General features: G+C 40.1%; 1 protein-coding gene across 1 annotated transcript; it reads left to right on the forward strand.

The window, feature by feature from the left end:
* Positions 1 to 1961: 1961 nt before the first annotated feature.
* LOC139658462 (trace amine-associated receptor 13c-like) lies at positions 1962 to 3174 on the forward strand. The gene is made up of 2 exons (XM_071536597.1): positions 1962 to 2134; positions 2364 to 3174. The coding sequence occupies exons 1-2, from the start codon at positions 1962 to 1964 to the stop codon at positions 3172 to 3174; spliced, it is 984 nt and encodes a 327-aa protein (XP_071392698.1).
* The last annotated feature ends 16543 nt before the right edge of the window (positions 3175 to 19717 follow it).

Genomic DNA, 19717 nt, shown 5'->3' on the forward strand with positions numbered 1-19717 from the left:
ACCATCCTGAGAAGTCAAAGTAACTCTATGCAGTTGCTTTCGCTGGGAGACATATTTTGTAATTTGCCAATGCATAGATGTCAGACTTTAATGGGAAGCGTAACTTGCATAGCTTTCCATGGGTCTGACTCACTGGGCTAATCTCTTCACAATATAAAAAAAATTCAAATCACTTCAGGAATTGTGCTTCCGACATTTATTTGACAAGTCACATATGTTGGCGGGCTGCCCACAGCATACGGTAAAGGTTTAATTGCAGTAGAAGTTGTGGGGGCTCTGTTTACATGGAGCAACTCCCACTTTTGATTGGCTGAATCCATTCAACAACTAAGTGAAGACCGGATATCTGGTAAAGTGTCTAAGAAACTGATTTTAGCTGGCATGTCAAGTGTTAAGAAGTGTTAAGAACTCATTTTTCTTTTTTTTTCATTTTGAGTTTGATGATTGTAGCGCTTCCTTTTGGATGTTACGAGTTTCAAAGCTCTAGCTTTAACAGGCTTAACAAGAATCAGCAAAAGCATTAGTGACACCCTGTATTGGCCAATTTTTGCATAATAATGCAAACAAGGTTGATTTCTTCTACAGGAGATATGCCCAAGTTTTATGAAGATTGGATTGGAGACACAGTCAATGAGTTATGACCATTTTTCTGCTTAGCCAGTTACTCTGTTAAGTTGGTCAGTTAACTGCAGCTGTATCATTCGTTCATCATCTAGTTGGGCTACTTTAATGTGTTAGTGTAACTCAATCCTTTAAACATGTTTGCCAAATTTGGTATTGATAGTAAGAACAATGAAAAGCCTTAGGGAAAAGTTTTTTGTGTACAATGTTTGGCATCAGTTGAACTTGTGGTGTGATGAGAGTTACAGACCAAAACGTGAATATATGCACTATAGTGCCATCATTTGGCATGTTTTGCATGAGTAGTGGGGGGCCATAAGAGCACACCTGCCAAATATGGTTGCTTCTGAGCTGCAGACACTTTTAGTGGAGAAAAAGAAGAAAAAAATAAAGAATTCCAACGAATACAACACAAGGTCCCCACGGGTCCATGAAATCCTTGAAAGTTTGTCAATTTGAGAAAAAAAAAATCAAGGCCTTGAAAGTTTTTGAAAATAGAAGGCATGGGTCACTGAAAGTGCTTGAATTTATATATTTTGTGCAAGAATAGAAACTGAAGTTCTTTTGATATTTTTTTTTACTTAACGTTAGGCTGTCTGCATGTGTGTCTCCCGCCGTCTGTGTGTCCTTGTTTCACGCACCACCTGCCTTGAGAAAGTGCGACGGTCACGTGTGTGCATGTGTGATTGAAGTCGAATATTCTCAGTTTTGTAACAGTAATTAACCTTGATCCGTGCCTCAAACTATGCCGCGTGGGGTCCTTGAATTTGAGGGCCTGGAAAGTATTTGATGTTTAAGAAGGTGTGGGAACCCTGACAACAGGGTTCCAGCACTATGTGCTTGGACCCCTTTAGCAGGATCCATGCCCATTGGTCAAATGATTTGACAGTGACAGTATAAGCTTGATTAATCATTTTGGAATAGTTCTACATCTCAAACATGTATGTGAAATTTGGTTGCTCTGACATCAGGCATTTATGAATTATGCCTCATTTCTTATTTGCATGTCTTGCCCATCAGAGTTTGTCCTTCCATTAGGTGGTGCCCAAAAGACAGAGGGCCTGGGTCAAACTGGTAAGCCCAACTCAGGGTAGAGGAGCACTGTGGGGGCAGAGGGGACATATGTATCGCCCTCTTTATTAGAGTCCTTGGGGCGAGGTCATTGCCTTGGGTAGCAACCACTTTGAGCCTCTGAGCTTCTTAGGCAATGCAAAGCTTGGATTTGCAGTTCTCGGGTGCGTCGATGGCTTCCTGCTGATAAACCAGCTGTATGATAGATACCTTTGGTCAGAAAGTTGCCAGACCTCAGCAGCTTCTCCTCTCCTCCTCTCTCTCTGATGATGGAGACCTTGGCAGGAGCGGAACTCTGCTTTCCACACCTCCTCAACACCTCCTGCAGGAAGCCGATGCATCCTCCCTCCGAAGCCATACTCCTCCATATTCTGTTGTCCTCTGTCTCTCTGCTCACTGTGGTTCTGAACCTGCTGGTCATCATCTCCATCTCCCACTACAGGCAGCCATAGATTTTGTCATATACAAGACTTTCAAAAAGAAAAGGATCATGACCTAGAACATAGAAACTGTCGTACCATTGATGAGAAGAACTAAGTTTCTAAATAATGCTTTTGTATGCTGCTTTTTATAATGCTTGATATCTGCTACATCTAGTGATAAAATATATTACTGATATTCATATACTACAAATTCAAATTCATGAATATAATGCTCCTGTTTCACTCCAGGCAGCTCCACACCCCCACCAACCTCCTCCTCCTCTCCCTGGCTGTCTCGGACCTCCTCACGGGCCTCTCGATGCCGCTTGGTATCCTCTTTACAGGGGGCTGTTGGTTTCTGGGTGACCTCATGTGTAGTGTGTCTTACTTTGTTGTCTTTACCATCATCGCTGTCTCAATAGGAAATATGGTGCTCATATCAGTTGACCGCTACGTGGCTATTTGTGACCCTCTGTGTTACCCCACCAAAGTCACTCCCGGAAGAGTTAAAATCTGTGTTTTTCTGTGTTGGGGCTGTGCTTTTTTGTATTGCAGTCTAATTCTAATGGATCAACTAACACAACCAGGCAGGTATAATTCCTGCGTTGGAGAGTGTGTGGTTGTTATTAACGACAATGCAGGAGCTGTTGACATTTTTATTGGCTTTATTGCTCCAGTTACTATCATCATAGTTCTGTATATGAGAGTATTTGTGGTGGCTGTGTCTCAGGCTCGTGCCATGCGGTCCCACATTGCAGCTGTCACACTTCAGGTTTCAGTGACTGTTAAGAAATCTGAGAGGAAAGCAGCCAAGACTCTTGGTATTGTCATAGCTGTGTTTCTAATATGTTTCTGTCCATATTACTGTGTCTCTCTGGCAGGCCAGAACACCTTGGTCAGTGCTTCATCTGCGGCATTCGTGGTCTATCTGTTCTATGTTAACTCCTGTTTAAATCCTGTGATCTATGCCCTTTTCTACCCCTGGTTCAGAAAAGCTATTAAACTGATTGTTACACTTCAGATACTGCAGCCTTACTCCTGTGAGGCCAACATACTGTAGAGAGAGGATGTGGAGTGATTGAAATAAGACCTTTTCTATGAAGGATCAAATGTGTTTGTTCATGTAGTTCATGAATCAATTAAATCAAAAGCCCAAAAGTCAGAATAAATTAAAAAACATGCTCCTGTTCTGTATATTCTGTATGTGATAGTAAAAAAAAAATCATATCAGACAATCTGTGTCTCCCTCTACTGTTAATTTCAGTATTACACCTAGAATACAACCTGTTATGGGACTGACATTTGCCTTAGAATTGTGGGCCTTCACTTATCTGTACCTGCTTACAACAAGTGAGCAGTTACAGGTTTGAGGCTTACTCAAGGACACTTGGACAGGATGTGTGGCTGCATATGGACACACATTGGCTGCTGCAGATATGAAACCTGTGTCTTTTCAGTTACAGGACTGTCTCTAGCTCTGACTTGGAATTAATGCACATCATATTCAGCTTTTAGTTCAAAAGGATATTTTTGTTTGATTGTTATATAGGCCTACATTTTCCTGTGTTTTGTCTCCATCCTCCCAGTCACGGCCATAAGCACCATGAAAGGTTTTTAGGCGAACACCAGTTTCATGTGAGCTGTGAATTCAACATTGCATGTGTATGTTAGAAGTAAGCTGCTGGTGCGGCCTTTGCTAGACTGATCGTTTGGGTTGCTGGACCCAGGGTGACGTCATAGACATGTGTGAGATGGTCTGAAATTTCAAATTGATTTATTTTGCAGAGCAATGCTTAAGCTTTTTGATGTATGTGCATGTCAGATCATGTACAATATCATTACAAAACTTACAGCAAACATTTAGAGTTAGACTTTTATTTTCTTCCACAATACCTTTTTCAGGTGAAAGAGAAACATTTGTTGTCTGCATGTGCCATTGAATAGGACCAACTGCAGCCTTGGGGCAGCACAGGTAATGTAGAGCCATGCCAGCCTGAACTCCCTTCCATCCAACTAAAATAATGTTTTTTACTCACACCAAGAAAACTTCAGCCAGCTTTTCCAAACATTGTAACGGGTCTAGGTACACATACTTGGCATTTGAATCAATCTTTCTTTGAAGACCCATATTGAATATCTTGTGAAGAAGCTAAAAACATTTTTTTTTGTTTCAGAAACAAGTTCTTCTTTTGAAGCCAGAAAGAGGCTGGCAGCAGCTACCTCTCTGCCTCTGCTTGACTATGTAGATCTGTTATATATGCATGCTTCTGTTCAATAGGCCTACTTAGGAATGTTAGATAGAGTTTATCATGGTGCATTAAAGGATAAATTCAGTGATTTTGGACCTATATATAATGTATATGAATAAAATTCACCATTAATCATGATGTACAACAGATCAGTTTTTTGGACATTCTTGTTTTACGTGAGGGTAGGACATTGGTGACAGACCTGTATAGAAAAGAAACCGATAAATGTTCTTTCTTATATGAGCAATCATTCCATCCACTCCACCAGAAAAAAAGCCTCCCCATCAGCCAGTTTAGTCGTATCAGGAGAATCTGCACTAAACAAACTGACTATGGGAAACAAGCAGATGAATTACAATATAGATTCAAGAAAAGAGGGTATAATGGAAGTTGGGTAAATGCTGCCCGGGACATGCTGGTGAAATCTGATCTCATCCCTGCTAAAAACACTACTTTCCTTGATCTTCCACCGGGAAATTATTGGTGTGGTTCATGCACTCAGTGCAATTTTACATATAAATGTACCACATACACCCACCCGACAACAGGAAAAACAATGAAAGTCAGGGGCATTATATCTTGTTCTACAAGAAATGCAATCTACCTTATAAAATGCCCATGTGGTTTGGCATTGTAGGAAAAACACAAAGAGCACTAAAAACCAGGATAGCAGAGCACAGGAGCTGCATCCGTACCCAGGACCAGCGTAACCCGGTGGCAGTGCATTTCAGAGAGGCAAACCACCCAGTGGCCTCTCTCAGATACATTGGCATCGAGCACGTTAGAACCCCAAGAAGAGGAGGTGATCTAAATACCCTCTTACTCCAAAGAGAAAGTTTTTATATTTTCACTCTCCAGACTCTCACACCTAGAGGTCTGAACCAAGAGTATGAGATCAAACATTTTCTCTAAAATAAAAAATAAAAATGGTGGTAGTATCATGATGGCTCTCCCTACATATATGGGTATTTTTCTAGACCCTGCCACACATACCTGTATTGTATGTTTTTCCATTGTTATGTATTTATTTATTTTATTTTTATTTTTATTTTTTTTCTTTATTTTTTCCTTATTTTTTCCTTATTGTGATTCAATCCAGCTGACTTTTTATAGAAGGGTTTAAGACCCAACTTCTTACATGAATTTAAGATTTCTTCTTTTCCTTAACTGAATACAAACATTTTTTTTTTGAACGTAGGTTATGTAGTTTTTTGATATATGGGATTCTGTATGTGATATTATGTTTATATATCTGATATACATGTATGTTTGATATTTTTGAAGTATGGCTTTTGTACTACTGTTTTTTGCTCTATGTATTTGTTTTCTATGTACTTTATTGATTTGTTTAAGTATTTTTGGATGTTTATCACCCTGGGCGGTTTGGATGGTTAACCACACCTGCCACCATAGAGCTTGTCAGCATATGGGAGTGTATGATGTATATATATGGGCATGGTTTCTATTTTTCAAACTTTTCTGAACTGACGAAGATCCAAGTAGGATCGAAACGTCAACAGTAAACTTTTGTGGCATGGAGCGAGTGTGCAGGTGTTACTCCTTTTATTCATTGACACAATTCTTCTGATAGCCTTGCACCTACGTGATGTGCGTATAATTACTCCTTCAACTTGAAAACCTATATATAATGTACCTGTAATACTTAGATTCACAGCAGCGGTGGAAAGTAACTAAGTACATTTACTTAAGTACTGTACTTAAGTATAATTTTTAGATACTTGTACTTTACTTGAGTATTTCCATTTGATGCTACTTTATACTTCGGTAACGCTTTATATTAAGGTCCTTGTAATAAGCGTTCATTAATAGGTAATAAGGCCCTTATAAGTCCTTATAAGGTGCTTATTAACACTATTTTGTGATTATGTGTTAATAAGACTATATAAGTGTTAATAATAGCATCATAAACACGTTTATTGTTAGATTATAAGACATTTATAAGCACTTATAAGAAACTTGTTAACAATTTAGAGACTGCTTAAGAACGCTAATAAAAGCCTTATGAGTTTCTTATAATTGTTTATAAAATCATTACAAACACATTTATTGAGTTAACTAACACTATTATGTCATTGTTAAGCCTTTACTAAGCTTTTTAAGTTGCTTTATTAAGATTAGTACATACTTTATTATGCATTTATTAGCAGTTAACTATGCACTTATTAACAGTTAACTATGCTTTTTGCAGCTACTGGATCTAAAGCGAGAACAAGGCCTTATTAAGGTTAATAAATCCTTTATTATGCACTTATTAACAGTTAATTATGCTTTTTGCAGCTACTGGATCTAAAGCGAGAACAAGGCCTTATTAAGGTTAATAAATCTGTTATTATTCACTTATTAACAGTTAACTATGCTTTTCGCAGCTCCCCCATCTGGAATGAGCACTACATGTGGTCAAGGTTGATAAAATGTGAATAAAAAATTACATATACAATGTTTTAGAGGTGAAGCACAAAAAAACACTTTAAGACAGCTCTTTAAAAACATTTTTATTTTTTACTTTCCATCATTTTCACGTAAATGGCAGCCACATTAACTGCCATTAACCTGAACTCAATGCCCCCCTTTGAAATATGTGACTGTATAAAATGACCACAACTCAACACCAGATACTTTAAATGCAAACCAATTGCCTTTAGTTATGCAACTAGCAAGATGTGAAATATAAAAACAGAAAATAAAAAACAACTTCCAATTATCAAAGCAAATACCCAGATATTCCAATATCAATCTTTTACATTCCACAGAGGCAAAGTGTGTACCTTAAAATTAACTGCCCGATCTTACTTTCTTTAGCTTATTCTCAAATGAAATACAGCCATTGTGGATACACATACACTCAACAACACAGTCTTTGGAATAATAGTAGGCCTACTAAAATAAATAAAAATGTCCAAATTAAATAATCGTTGCAGGCCTGAGTCGTTGCTGGAGTGCGTAGAGGCCTTTAAGATGAAGATGATATTGCGTCCACTTCACTTGCTCCGAGCAAGGCAAAAACAAAAATAACGCAATGCAAGTGCACAGACCTCACGACTTGATGACAGAGTCTGTGATGGTAGACCTGATGAGGGCGATGCAGGAAAATGGCGAGTGAGACCGACTGCAGGCGGATCCAAACAGGCAAACGCTGTCCTCCCGAAGCGAAGCATGTGGAAACAGCTGGAAAAAGTTGTGTTGTCCTCCTGGCCCACGGAGGATTTCCTGCTCCTTTCTCTCCCTATGCGGTACAACAGTCCAGTTCCTATATGCATAAAATCCAACTAAAAATCAAGTACATAACACAAGGATGTATCATAATCTATTATTAGCTTACAGGCTATCTGATCTCGTTCACATAAACAAATGGCCAACGCGATTGCTATGCTAATAACGCTAGCCGCGATTAGCATTTCTTTAGGTTTAAACCATAACATTTAGCTACAGTACCACACTTAAAGTCGAGATGAAATCAAAAATGCATTTTTAACCCTTTTAGATCACATCCCCGGTCATATTGTGCACCTATTTAACAATATATGCAAAAAATACCAAAAAAATCAATTTCTTTGTATTCTTATATCAAAATCCAATCATGTTTTCTTCCTGTAAAACAAAATATGTCGTGCCACACCGGTCATATAAAACCGCACTTCACCGTTTCTTGGTCGTAGCTGACAGAGCAATATGGAGAGAGATAGGAAGAGATGTGTGTTTGGATATCCACTGTTTAGCGGTCCAATCAAATGCGAAGGATTTGATTTAAATCCCTCTTGTAACTGGAGACCGCTCAAATATTCCGTTTCACTGGGAAATACATCACAGTACAGAAGCTAAAGACGCTCTAACTTCCGTTTCAGTGGGACTTTAAAATAATAAAGTCATGCTTTACCTTAACAGCATTCACACAGATCTAACATGTTGTCAACCCAGTTAGGAATATTATGATGGTGTTTTCAGGACGGATAGTCCTTTCTCTGCTGCTTCCACATGTTCTCTCTGCGCTCTACCTAGTTTTAGCAGTCAGCGCTAAGTCCCACCTCTCTTCAAAATAGCTGTCTTAAAGTGTTTTTTTGTGCTTCACCTCTAAAACATTGTATATGTAATTTTTTATTCACATTTTATCAACCTTGACCACACGTAGTGCTAATTCCAGATGGGGGAGCTGCGAAAAGCATAGTTAACTGTTAATAAATGCATAATAAAGGATTTATTAACCTTAATAAGGCCTTGTTCTCGCTTTAGATCCGGTACCTGCAAAAAGCATAGTTAACTGTTAATAAGTGCATAGTTAACTGCTAATAAATGCATAATAAAGTATGTACTAATCTTAATAAAGCAACAAAAAAGCTTAGTAAAGTTTAACAATGACATAATAGGCAAGTTAGTTAAACTCAAATGTGTTTGTAATGCTATTATAAACAATTATAAGAAACTCATAAGGCTTTTATTAACGTTCTTAAGCAGTCTATAAATTGTTAACAAGTTTCTTATAAGTGCTTGTAAATGTCTTATAATCTAACAGTAAACATGTTTATGATGCTTATTATCAGTATTATGCACCTTATAAGGACTTATGACCTTATTACCTATTAATTAACGCTTATTACAAGGATCTTAATATGAAGCATTACCGAAACGACTCCCCCTAAAAGCCAAATTTAGGATTATGAAGGTTTTTATTTTACATTTTATATTATAAAATTGACATATTTGATATTTCATCTCAACATACTGTATATTATTATATTATATAATTATCTAATTAAGTCTGTTACTATGTGTCTAAGTTCCATATTTTTTGTGTATGCGATAATGTAACAGAAATGTCACCAAACAGCTGGTCTAGGATCTCCTGTCCTAACATCGATTACCAAAGCAGTTAGATGGACATATGTGATTTTCTGTTAAACTGTATTTACTGTGGGGCAACCTTGTTCTTACCCTATAATTACTGTGAACAAGAGGGGAACAAGCATTGCTTTATTTTATTTTGTTATCAACTTTTTTATTGTTTGATATGGTTAACAACAACATACACAACAAATACACAACAATTAACCCCCACCCCCCACCCCTGGCGGCACCCCATCCACATTACAATTGGCCTTAGTAGATCAGAATATCTGCATAACAATAATCATATAGGGTCTATGACCTAGTGCGTGTGCACAGAAGATCTTTCACTCTGTCAGTAAAGGAAGCCCAGGCATTGATGGTTGATTGTTTGGCATTATGCATTCTTGCAGCTGACATCTCCATATGCTGTAACCAATAAAGATTGTAGCCAATGATTCCAGGAAAGAGAATGAGGAGGCTGCCAGCGAAGGGCTAACATTTTTTTTGCTGCTGTCAGACCAACAAAAAGTGCAAGCGTCTGATGAAATGAGAGATCTAAAGAGGAGGTATCATTCAATAGGAGCAGCTTTGGACAATATGGCACTTCAATATCAAGTAGGTCAGATAAGATTGTAGATACCATTTTCCAGAAATACACTACCCCTGGACAATTCCAATACATGTGCAGAAAAGTCCCTGTGTCCCCATTAGGACAGAGCTCACAGTGAGGAGAGGATATGAACTTCATCAGATGGAGCTTCCTGGGAGTGAGATACATCCTATGCAAAAATAAAGTGTATCAGTTTGTGGTTGGGATTTTTGGAAGTACCATCTAAATTGTCCCAGACTGTTAACCAGCAAATGTCATCCACAGAACAGCCAAGATCCACACTCCAGACTTGATGGACTGCCAGATGTTTGCAGACAGAATTTAAGAGTAAATATATCCTAGATACTAAGCCTCTAGTTCGACCTCCCACGTCTAGTAGAGAATGGAGTGAATGAGTTGTTAAAGCTACACCCCACGGGATCCCATAAGTTTGCATTGCTAACCTGAGCCGAAGGTAAAAGAAAATTGAGCTTCTAGGGACATTATACACAGAACACAAGTCATTCAATGATCTCATACCTTTATCATCCCATACATCTGACAAAGTATCAACACCTTTTGCAGACCATTGTGAAAACTGAAAGGGGGCTCCTCCTGTAATAAGATTGAAGTTATTAAATATGGGGCTATGAGTGTGCCATTTTAAGGAGGTCTGAGTATGATTTTCTACTAACCGCCATGTTGACAGTAAAAAGGACATAATTGGACCAAGCTGACGTGTAGCAAGTTTAGGAGGCAAAGCTGAATAAACAAGGTCCTGTAACCGATGAGGCAAGGTTCTCTTCTATTGGTCTCCATGAGACCTGAGCATTGGGGTCAAGCCATGTTGACACAGGACGCAACACATACGACCAAAAATACAATTTAAAATTCGGGACAGCTAAGCCACCATCACTTTTAGTTCTTTGCAATGTGGACATCTTAATACGTGGCCGTTTACCACACCCACACAAACTTAGAAATGACTTTGTTTAATTTGTCCCAATAGCCAATTGGGGGAGGGAACTACTTTATTTATGGGGAGAATATCCATTTTGATTATGGAGACCCGAGCTGACAAACAGTTAGGTAATTTTGTCCATCTATCCAAGTCTTCCTCTACTCGTCTGAGGATGTTTTGGAAGTTCTTCATGGAAATAGATTGTAAAGAGGGATGGATATCAACGCCTAGATACTTGAAAGATTTAACCACTGGAATATGAGGTGGAAGTGTAGATGGCTTTAAGGATGGATTAAGAGGCATTAGTTGGGACTTGGACCAATTGATTTTATAACCAGAGAGAGCTAAATTGGGCAAAGACATCCAAAATGTGAGGGATTGAGGAGGGGGCATTATTGACATACAGTAGTATATCATCTGCAAATAAGGACAGAGAATGGTGTGTAAAAAAAAAGAAAAAAAAAAGTGAAGGGTTCAATAAGGGGATGTTGTATTATACTTTTGGCTAGAGGTTCTAGAGAAAGAGAAAATAGAAGAGGAGACAGCGGCCGGCCCTGGCGGGACCCTCATGTTGTTTGCTGCTAGCCAAACTTCTCAAGCACCTCCCATAGGTATTGCCACTCGAGCCGATTGAAGGCTTTTTCTGCATCAAGCGACAATACAGAACAGGGTGTTTTAATATCTTTTGAAAAGTGTAACACGTGAAGTAGTCTGCGAATGTTGTCTCCCGCCAGACAGGACTTTATAAAACCGGTTTGGTCATGATGCACAAGTTTGGTCATATGTGTCCCAATTCTGGAGGCCAAGACTTTGGCGTATGCGTTTACTTCGGCACATAAATTGCGTAAGGGCCTATAGCTATTACATAGAGCGGGGTCCTTATTTGGTTTAGGCAAGAATAAGTCCTATGTCTATGTGAATAGAAACTGTATTGGGTCACACTGAAGGGTTAAGAGCACGGAATGTATCCACAAGGCTGAGGTCTGTGATAAGTTTATTCAGAGTGGTTTAAGAAGCATTCTGGGAGTGCTGGCTTAGATAGCTTGAACAATCAAGAGCGGGGTTAACAGTGGCATTCATATCCGCTCTCAATATTAGGGAAAACTCCTGCATATTGGATAAAAGGTCTGTTAGATATATAAAAAAGTCGGGGTCAAAATCATTGGGAGCATAAATGGATACGAATGCCACCTTTCTTCCAGCAAGGATTGTTTTGATGTAGGAGACACGACCATCTCCACCCCCATGGCTTTCCAAGATGGTTAGTGACAAGGTACGCCTCAACACCACTAAAGAACCTCTGGTTTTGGATGTAAAAGAGCTTGAAGCAGCCACATAATAGTTTCTGTTACTAAAACGGGAGACATCATTGCTTCTCAAATGAGATTCCTGTATGAACGCTACATCCACTTGATGTCTACGTAGAAGGTCTAAACAAGCAGTACGCTTGACTGGATTATTGAGCCAATTTGTATTGAAACTAACAAACTGCAATGTAGTTATGATGGAAATAACACTGTCAGCTGCAAGAGAGAGTAAAACGCACCAGTTCTCGGCCAAAAAATGGCTGAGGTCATCAAATTAAGTGCCAAGGCCCAGGTAGACAGTATATGCCACACTCCCCTATATACAATTCTGCCTATTAATAAGCAAGCTAGAAAATAATACATTTGAGGCCATAAAGTAAACAATCCCATTCCCGTGCCACCAAACATACTTGTGAACAATAACACCTTCTGAGTTACAAGAAGTAGTAACACCAGAAACAAAAACATAACTACCATTGGTGGTATATCAAATAACCAAGTAAAACCCCTTACAATCAGACACTTCGCACTGAGAAAGCTGGCTAAGCCCAATCAACAATGCCCATTCCCCTAGTAAGAAATAAGCTATCCAACCTGATAGCAGAAGTACAGTCCAGTAGTTTAAAAGGAAATTGCTGCAGTAACCTAATTAAACTAGGGCAACATTGTGGATTAAGACATAAGTGAAATTGGAAGAAGAGAAATACCCACATTGTAAAATAAATAAATTATAATTCAAGTTTGGATATTGCCACAATAAGTTCTCACACACACATAGCTCGATGTTTCACTCAAATTAGTGTCGGTTTGCTTGGATGTCCGCAGTTTGTTTCTCTGCGACTGCATTTTTTAATGTTTGTGTTTAAAACAGAGAAAAAAGTTGAACTAATATGCTTAATTAGATGATTGGGGAAAGACAGGGCAAGAGCGACAGAGCTATGCAGCCATCTTGGCTTCAGGTCACGTGTCCTCTCAGCACTGCTTTATTTTACAGCCCACACACCTTGTACTTACAGGGAACAAACACCGATAACATTTGTTTTGTCCCCCCAATTACATTGTTGTACCCTGTAATACATTTTTGAAGTATGCAGTAATTATGAAAACAGTTATACCATAACTACCTTATAAATCTCTCATAATTACAAAATTGTTACCCCTTCAATCCGGGACTTCTTGTTTTGTTACCCTGTAACTACAGCATTGTTATTTTATTGGTTACCCATAATTAAAAACTGCTTACACCATAATTAGCGGGCTGTAAAATAAAGCATTTTCTTTTTACAGTTTACAGTTTATCATTGATGTCAAATTAATGTCCAAGTGATAATGTTTTCTGAGTCTAGATTGTCTTAATAACGTTACAGATAGCAGATAGCATCCTTTGGAAATAACATAATGTAGAGAAAAGCCAGTAAAAGAATAGATTTCAACAATCCTAATAACTAACAGTCCATCAGTGTGCAGGGCACTTGGATCACCAGGCCCCTTTCGAGGGACTGCAGATCTTCAAGTTATGGATAATTTTTTATTGTTTTATTTTTTGCTCTAGTTGTTAAATGCTTACCTCACAGAAGTATGTGCCTAATGTTAGTCTGATATGTTTAAGGATAAAGTTGCAGTTACAAGGCCTTGAAATTAATATTGAACTCTTAGCAGAAAACATAAAGACATACTATAATAATAATTTTGTTAAAATAATTATTTTAGCAGTGATTTGGACCAAACAATAATACATTTAATATTTTAAATATGTATATCTGTCACTTTGTCACACATAACATTCAGATATCACTGATAACCGATAACACTGATATTGAACTGTAGTGTAACTGTAGTGAACTGTAGAGAACTGTGGTGAATGTGACCGAATGTATGCCTCACAAATGTCACAAATGACAACTACATGTTTGTGCTCCTTGCACACAGGCCTGGTGCACTGGGAACCCCAGCTGACTTTTCTGTCTTTGGCAGCTGGGCAGATCTTGCACCTCTTCCTCTTCACTTGGCCCTCCTGTCTGATGTCCTCCTGTGGCTGGGTGGTGGCTGTGTTTTGTTTGTTTATGTTTTTAAAGTGAAGAGACTGTATCATGTGTTTATGTTTGAACTTTATTTTCTTAACACCTCTAATTGGAGTGATACCTCTGAGACTGGCGTTGTCATCATGGAGTTGTGTGAGCAGACTCCTTCAGTAGAAATACACACTACACAGTCATTACGCAAAACTGGATGTTTGTTTCAGTGCTTGGAAGCAAATACAGCCTCATAGGCATTAATGAGTCAGGCAGAGTGTGTGTGTGCATGCCTTGATACATAGGCAAAATGCTGTGGTACATGGGCATTTTTGACGATAATTAAAACCAACAGTATTCATACATTATAGTTTAGTTCCTTTTAGTCCACCATGTCATCCACATTGACTTTGTTTATTTTTCTAATTCTTCATGAAGGCTCTATTTCTATTTCTTTTTCTTTCTCTATCTAAATTTCCTCAAGAGGTTGCATGTGATGGTCTTTATGGTCTGATGCAACAGTAGTATGGTTGAACGTTTGACATTGTCAAGTCATAGGTCCAGCTGAAGCTGGATATTTTGATGTACTACACAGAAAATTAAAGGTGCAAACTGGAACCGAAAATGGTTCTTCAGAGTGATGCCATAGAAGAACCATTTCTGGTTCCAGTTTGCACCTTTAATTTTCTGTGTAGTACATCAAAATATCCAGCTTCAGCTGGACCTATGACTTGACAATGTCCAAGCAAACCGACACGAATTCGAGTGAAACATCGAGCAAACCCGGCAGTGGTATGGAGGATAAGGTAGCTAGCACAATCAAGCTAGCCATGGCCGAACTGCGTCAATTCATGGAATCCAACTTCACAGAACTGAACGATACACTTGACAAAATGCGCCACGACATCTCCACCTGCACGAAGGATGTGTCTAAACTACGATCAGACGCTTCATTTCTTTCTAAGCGTATGGACACCACAGAGAAGACCAGTAATGACAACAGGTGTAAGATAACAGAGTTGGAAGCAAAGGTTGCTGATCTGGAGGACCGGAGTCGCCGCAGTGACATCTGAATCCGAGGGATACCTGAGGGCACGGAGGGCTCCAACACCTGCTGGTACATAACCACATCCCTTCCCAAATGGTTTCCTTCTTTGGGTGACCAGAATATTGAAATCATGAGAGCTCACCGTATTGGACCTCAGCATGACAACTCTTCCTTTTCATCCAGAACGCTCACCTGTAACATGTTACGGTTTTCTGACCGCGACCGGATTCTTCAGGCCGCCCGACGCTCTCCCCTGAAACTCGGCGGCAAAGACATTCTCTTCTCGGCAGACTACAGCAACTACACGATCACTCGTCATTGCGAATTCTCCACATCCATCGAGGCAGAGAAGAAGCTGGGATTCCAGACGTTCCTGTTGTACCCTGCCAGGCTGAAACTGATCCGGGGATCCACTCAACTTTTAATATCCCAAAGAACCTTAATTCTTAGTTATTGGGTGGTGGGTGACGGCATAAATGTGGAAAATAACCAAACCCCTCCATAGTATATATTGTGCAATTGCAAATGAGGCTATACAAGGGCAGATAAACAAAATCACAATGCGGGTGTCTAAGCAAAGGAGTGCAGAAATGGTTCTTTAAAGAACCGGAAATGGTTCTTCTATGGCATCTCTCCGAAGAACCATTTCTAGTTCCAGGTTCAGGTTCGCACCTTTATTTTTCTGTGTGTATGCTCAGTTTTTGACATATCATTACAATTTTGACATGTTTGCTAATGAACGTATGAGGATTTCAGAAATCATAGTGTTTTTTGTACACTTACAGTCTAGGAGGGCAATGCTATATCAGGATATAAGATATAGGAGTCTCTGGGTTACCGAAAATGGCTGAAGTCAGACAAATCTTTCGTCGAATCCATCCTGATTCGGGGCAACCTCCTGTTGAGAGTATATAACCGGAACTCTGACCGGAACTACACTCATATCCTTTCTGTTCCAATAGTTTAGAGCCTGGGGATAAAGAAAAAAACATTTCAACAACATATATCCGTTCATGTTTCATCTCTCTATAGCCCAGTGAGTCAGACCCATGGAATGCTATGCTAGCTAGACCACCCATAGGCCCTGACCATTGAAGTATTAGCCTATATTATTGCAATGAGGTGTGAGTAAGCCCAGCGTATGGGGGGCTTTTATTTTGAAGTTCTGCTTCCATGCACAAGAAGCAGAAAATTGTCTGTCATCCTGAATACATTGGTGAGAGAGAGACAAGACCCACACACACCATCCTGAGAAGTCAAAGTAACTCTATGCAGTTGTTTTCAATGCATAGATGTCAGACTTTATGGGAAGCGTAACTTGCATAGCTTTCCATGGGTCTGATTCATTGGGCTAATCTCTTCACAATATAAAAAAAATTCAAATCACTTCAGGAATTGTGCTTCCGACATTTATTTGACAAGTCACATGTGTCACATGGCAGGCTGCCCACAGGATACGGTAAAAGTTTAATTGCAGTAGAAGTTGTATCACAGCAGGTGTTTCAAGGGGGCTCTGTTTACATGGAGCGGCAGTTGAGGCAGAGTGCGCAGCGGCGTCTCCAGGCTTGGGTCGGGCTGTAGGAGCTGTGGCTGGCATGGCTCAGGTAGAGTGGCAGCGGAGGCAGTCTGTGACAAGGAGACGATGAATTAGAACGAACAATAGGAAACTCAATCAGAGCTATGACAAGAACTTCAAGAGTAACTTGGCTTGAAAGGTAAAGACGTTTACTAAATTGGTCACTAACCAACAGTTGTAGTGGTGATAGGTATTAATGGTGTCTGATATCAATATAATTTAGAGTTAGCTTCAATGAGAATTAAGAACGGGGCACCAGATAACAGACAGCATCAACAGGTCTCATCTGAAGGAGTGAATTATCGGCATGTTTGAATTTAAACCCACGCAATGAGCACAGGAGGTGACTTTATGCAAAATAATATATTTATTACTAAACTAAAGCACACTCAATAATCAGGTAAATACAAGTGAATATAGTTCAGTATATACAAGAGGTATACCTATGAATTGTGATGAATCAATGGCAATAGGAATAGATGATCATGTGAATATGCAATATTGATAATTAAACCAACATTTTAGCAGACACAATCATGAAAGATGAGCAGTGGAAGACATGAGTCAGCGAGATAGAAATAAAGGGGCGACAGTATAATTATCTGGAAAACTTATCTGGAATCCTTGAATAACTGAATGGTTACTACAACTATAGGGAGCCGTAATAAATGTGTGATATGTGTGAGATATGTGAATGTAATGGAATAGCTATGTGTGATGTATGATATGATGCCCAGCGGACAATGATCAGTACATACGACACCAGCGGAGGTCCGGAGGGAGATGAAGCACGCTGAGGCCGGGAGTCTGTGAGGAGTCTCGGCTCGACGAGGTGCTGGAGGATGAAGATCCGACGTCTCTTCAGTTGATCTCAGCAGGCCGCAACAGAGTGAAGCACGCAGGCTGGAGCAGGCAGGCTGCTGGACAGGGCTGTGGGTCTCTCAAGGCTGACGCCGACCCACTCTGGAGGTTCCGATGATTCTTCAGAGTTAAACTCAGCAGGATATCGAGGTTGTAGCAGGCAGGACACACAGACACGTACTGGTGTGTGTGTGTATTTGTCAGGCAGATAGGCAGGCAGCAAGGCTCTCTTCACTGTTTAGGATAAAACAGGCTTGTGATGATGATGCAGTTGAGTCTCTCTTTGGAGACAAACTTTGGAACAAAGTTGTAGTCAGACTCTGTTAGCACACGTGTCGCGACCACATAAAGTGCATGAAATCCGCATTGGAAATGTGTGTGTTTGGTTTTGTTGTGATCGGTTGAGGGGTGTGTGCGTGGGCTGGCATGTCTAGTGTTACGGCTCATTACATATGCATGAAACCCTAATTTTGGTTCCCAGATCTATCCAATATAATTGACTGTCGTAACATTAACATTATTAAACTCAGCACAAATTCCTGAACACTTTATATCAAACATGGCTATCTAAGCCCCATGTAAAGATAAAGAAATTGAATAATGTAAATAACTATTATATAAAACACCACAGTTACACATAAAATTAGACATATACATTAGAGTCCACCACAAGGTTTCATGAGTCTGTATCAAAGATTTCTTCTGATTTTGGACACATTCCAATGTCTCTCATCTCAGACTCTCTGTCTCTTTGGGGATTAAGAAAAACAGGGCTGACTGTTGGAGTTTTATGGTTATTTACCAGGTCTGTTCCTTGATACCAGCTCTGGAGAGTGAAAATGGAGTGATTTACCAAGAGGTCAGTGGCCTCCTTTATGATCCAACCACTTTCCAACCACTTTCTTGATCCGTTATCAGGGAAGAGGTTCACACAGGATGCAAGGCCTTTCCAGATGTGTGATGACAATGACGGTGTGGGTGCAGTTACTACACAGTCTAGCGGCTGGCAAACAGCACACTAGAAACTACGATCTGACCAAGACTGCAGGCACAGCAGGGAATAAGTAGTCAGGTAGATTGACGGACACACCTGCGGAATGCAGGTCCAACCTATACGCCCACCACACACCGACAGAGAGAGAGAGGGAGAGAAACGAGCTGCCAGGCAGCTGCCATGACAAGAACATGCAGGTAAAATGGTGCCTGACATGTTGCCATTTGAAAAATTGCCAATTAGTCCTGATTGTGGCCATATTCAACATGACCAAATGTGTTCTGACACACATCTGGGCCATTCTCAAACATGTATGTGAAATTCGGTTGCTCTGACACCAGGCATTTAGGAATTATGCCTCATTTCTTATTTGCATGTCTTCACCATTAGAGTTTGTCCTTCCATTAGGTGGTGCCCAAAAAACAGAGGGCCTGGGTCAAACTGGTAAGCCCAACTCAGGGTAGATGAGCACTGTGGGGGCAGAGGGGACATATATATCGCCCTCTTTATTAGAGTCCTTGGGGTGAGGTCATTGCCTTGGGTAGCAACCACTTTGAGCCTCTGAGCTTCTTAGGCAATGCAAAGCTGGGGTTTGCAGTTCTCGGGTGCGTCGATGGCTTCCTGGGAGTCTTTGACAGCAATGATGGTAGCTCAAGCGAGCGTAGGTCCTCGGAGAAGTCAAGGGCAGCAGGCTTAGAGAGAGCCATACAGAAGCTTGAAAACCAGGCCACTCCAAAGCCCACTGCAGAGCTTTACTTTATGGAAAGGAAAGGCTTTCTGTCAGACACATTTTACATCAGAGGAAGAGAGGGGATGAGGAGGAAGAAGAAAGAAAGGGAGGAGAAAGTGAGGTCAGAAAGGATTGAGTGGGTGTAATGAGAGAGCCAAAGGATGTGTAAGGAAGGAGGAGTGAGGAAAAAAGACGAGGGGGAATAAGAGAAATGAGGAAGAAGAGAGACAGAGTATAGCAGAGAGTGATGAAGATAGAGATGGAGAGGAAAGGCAGAGAGAGAGGGGAGGGATTTCAGTCTCTAAGAGAAAGAGAGGAAGGAAACAATGGGTGGGGGTGGGGGGGGGGGAGATAAACCAGCTGTATGATAGATACCTTTGGTCAGAAAGTTGCCAGACCTCAGCAGCTTCTCCTCTCCTCCTCTCTCTCTGATG

Source organism: Centroberyx affinis, unplaced genomic scaffold (genome assembly GCF_046629955.1).
Source record: "Centroberyx affinis isolate AG114_WGS23_722 - 3 ecotype Tasmania unplaced genomic scaffold, CSIRO-AGI_Caff_v1 ptg002914l_1, whole genome shotgun sequence".
Classification (NCBI taxonomy): Eukaryota; Metazoa; Chordata; class Actinopteri; order Beryciformes; family Berycidae; genus Centroberyx; species Centroberyx affinis.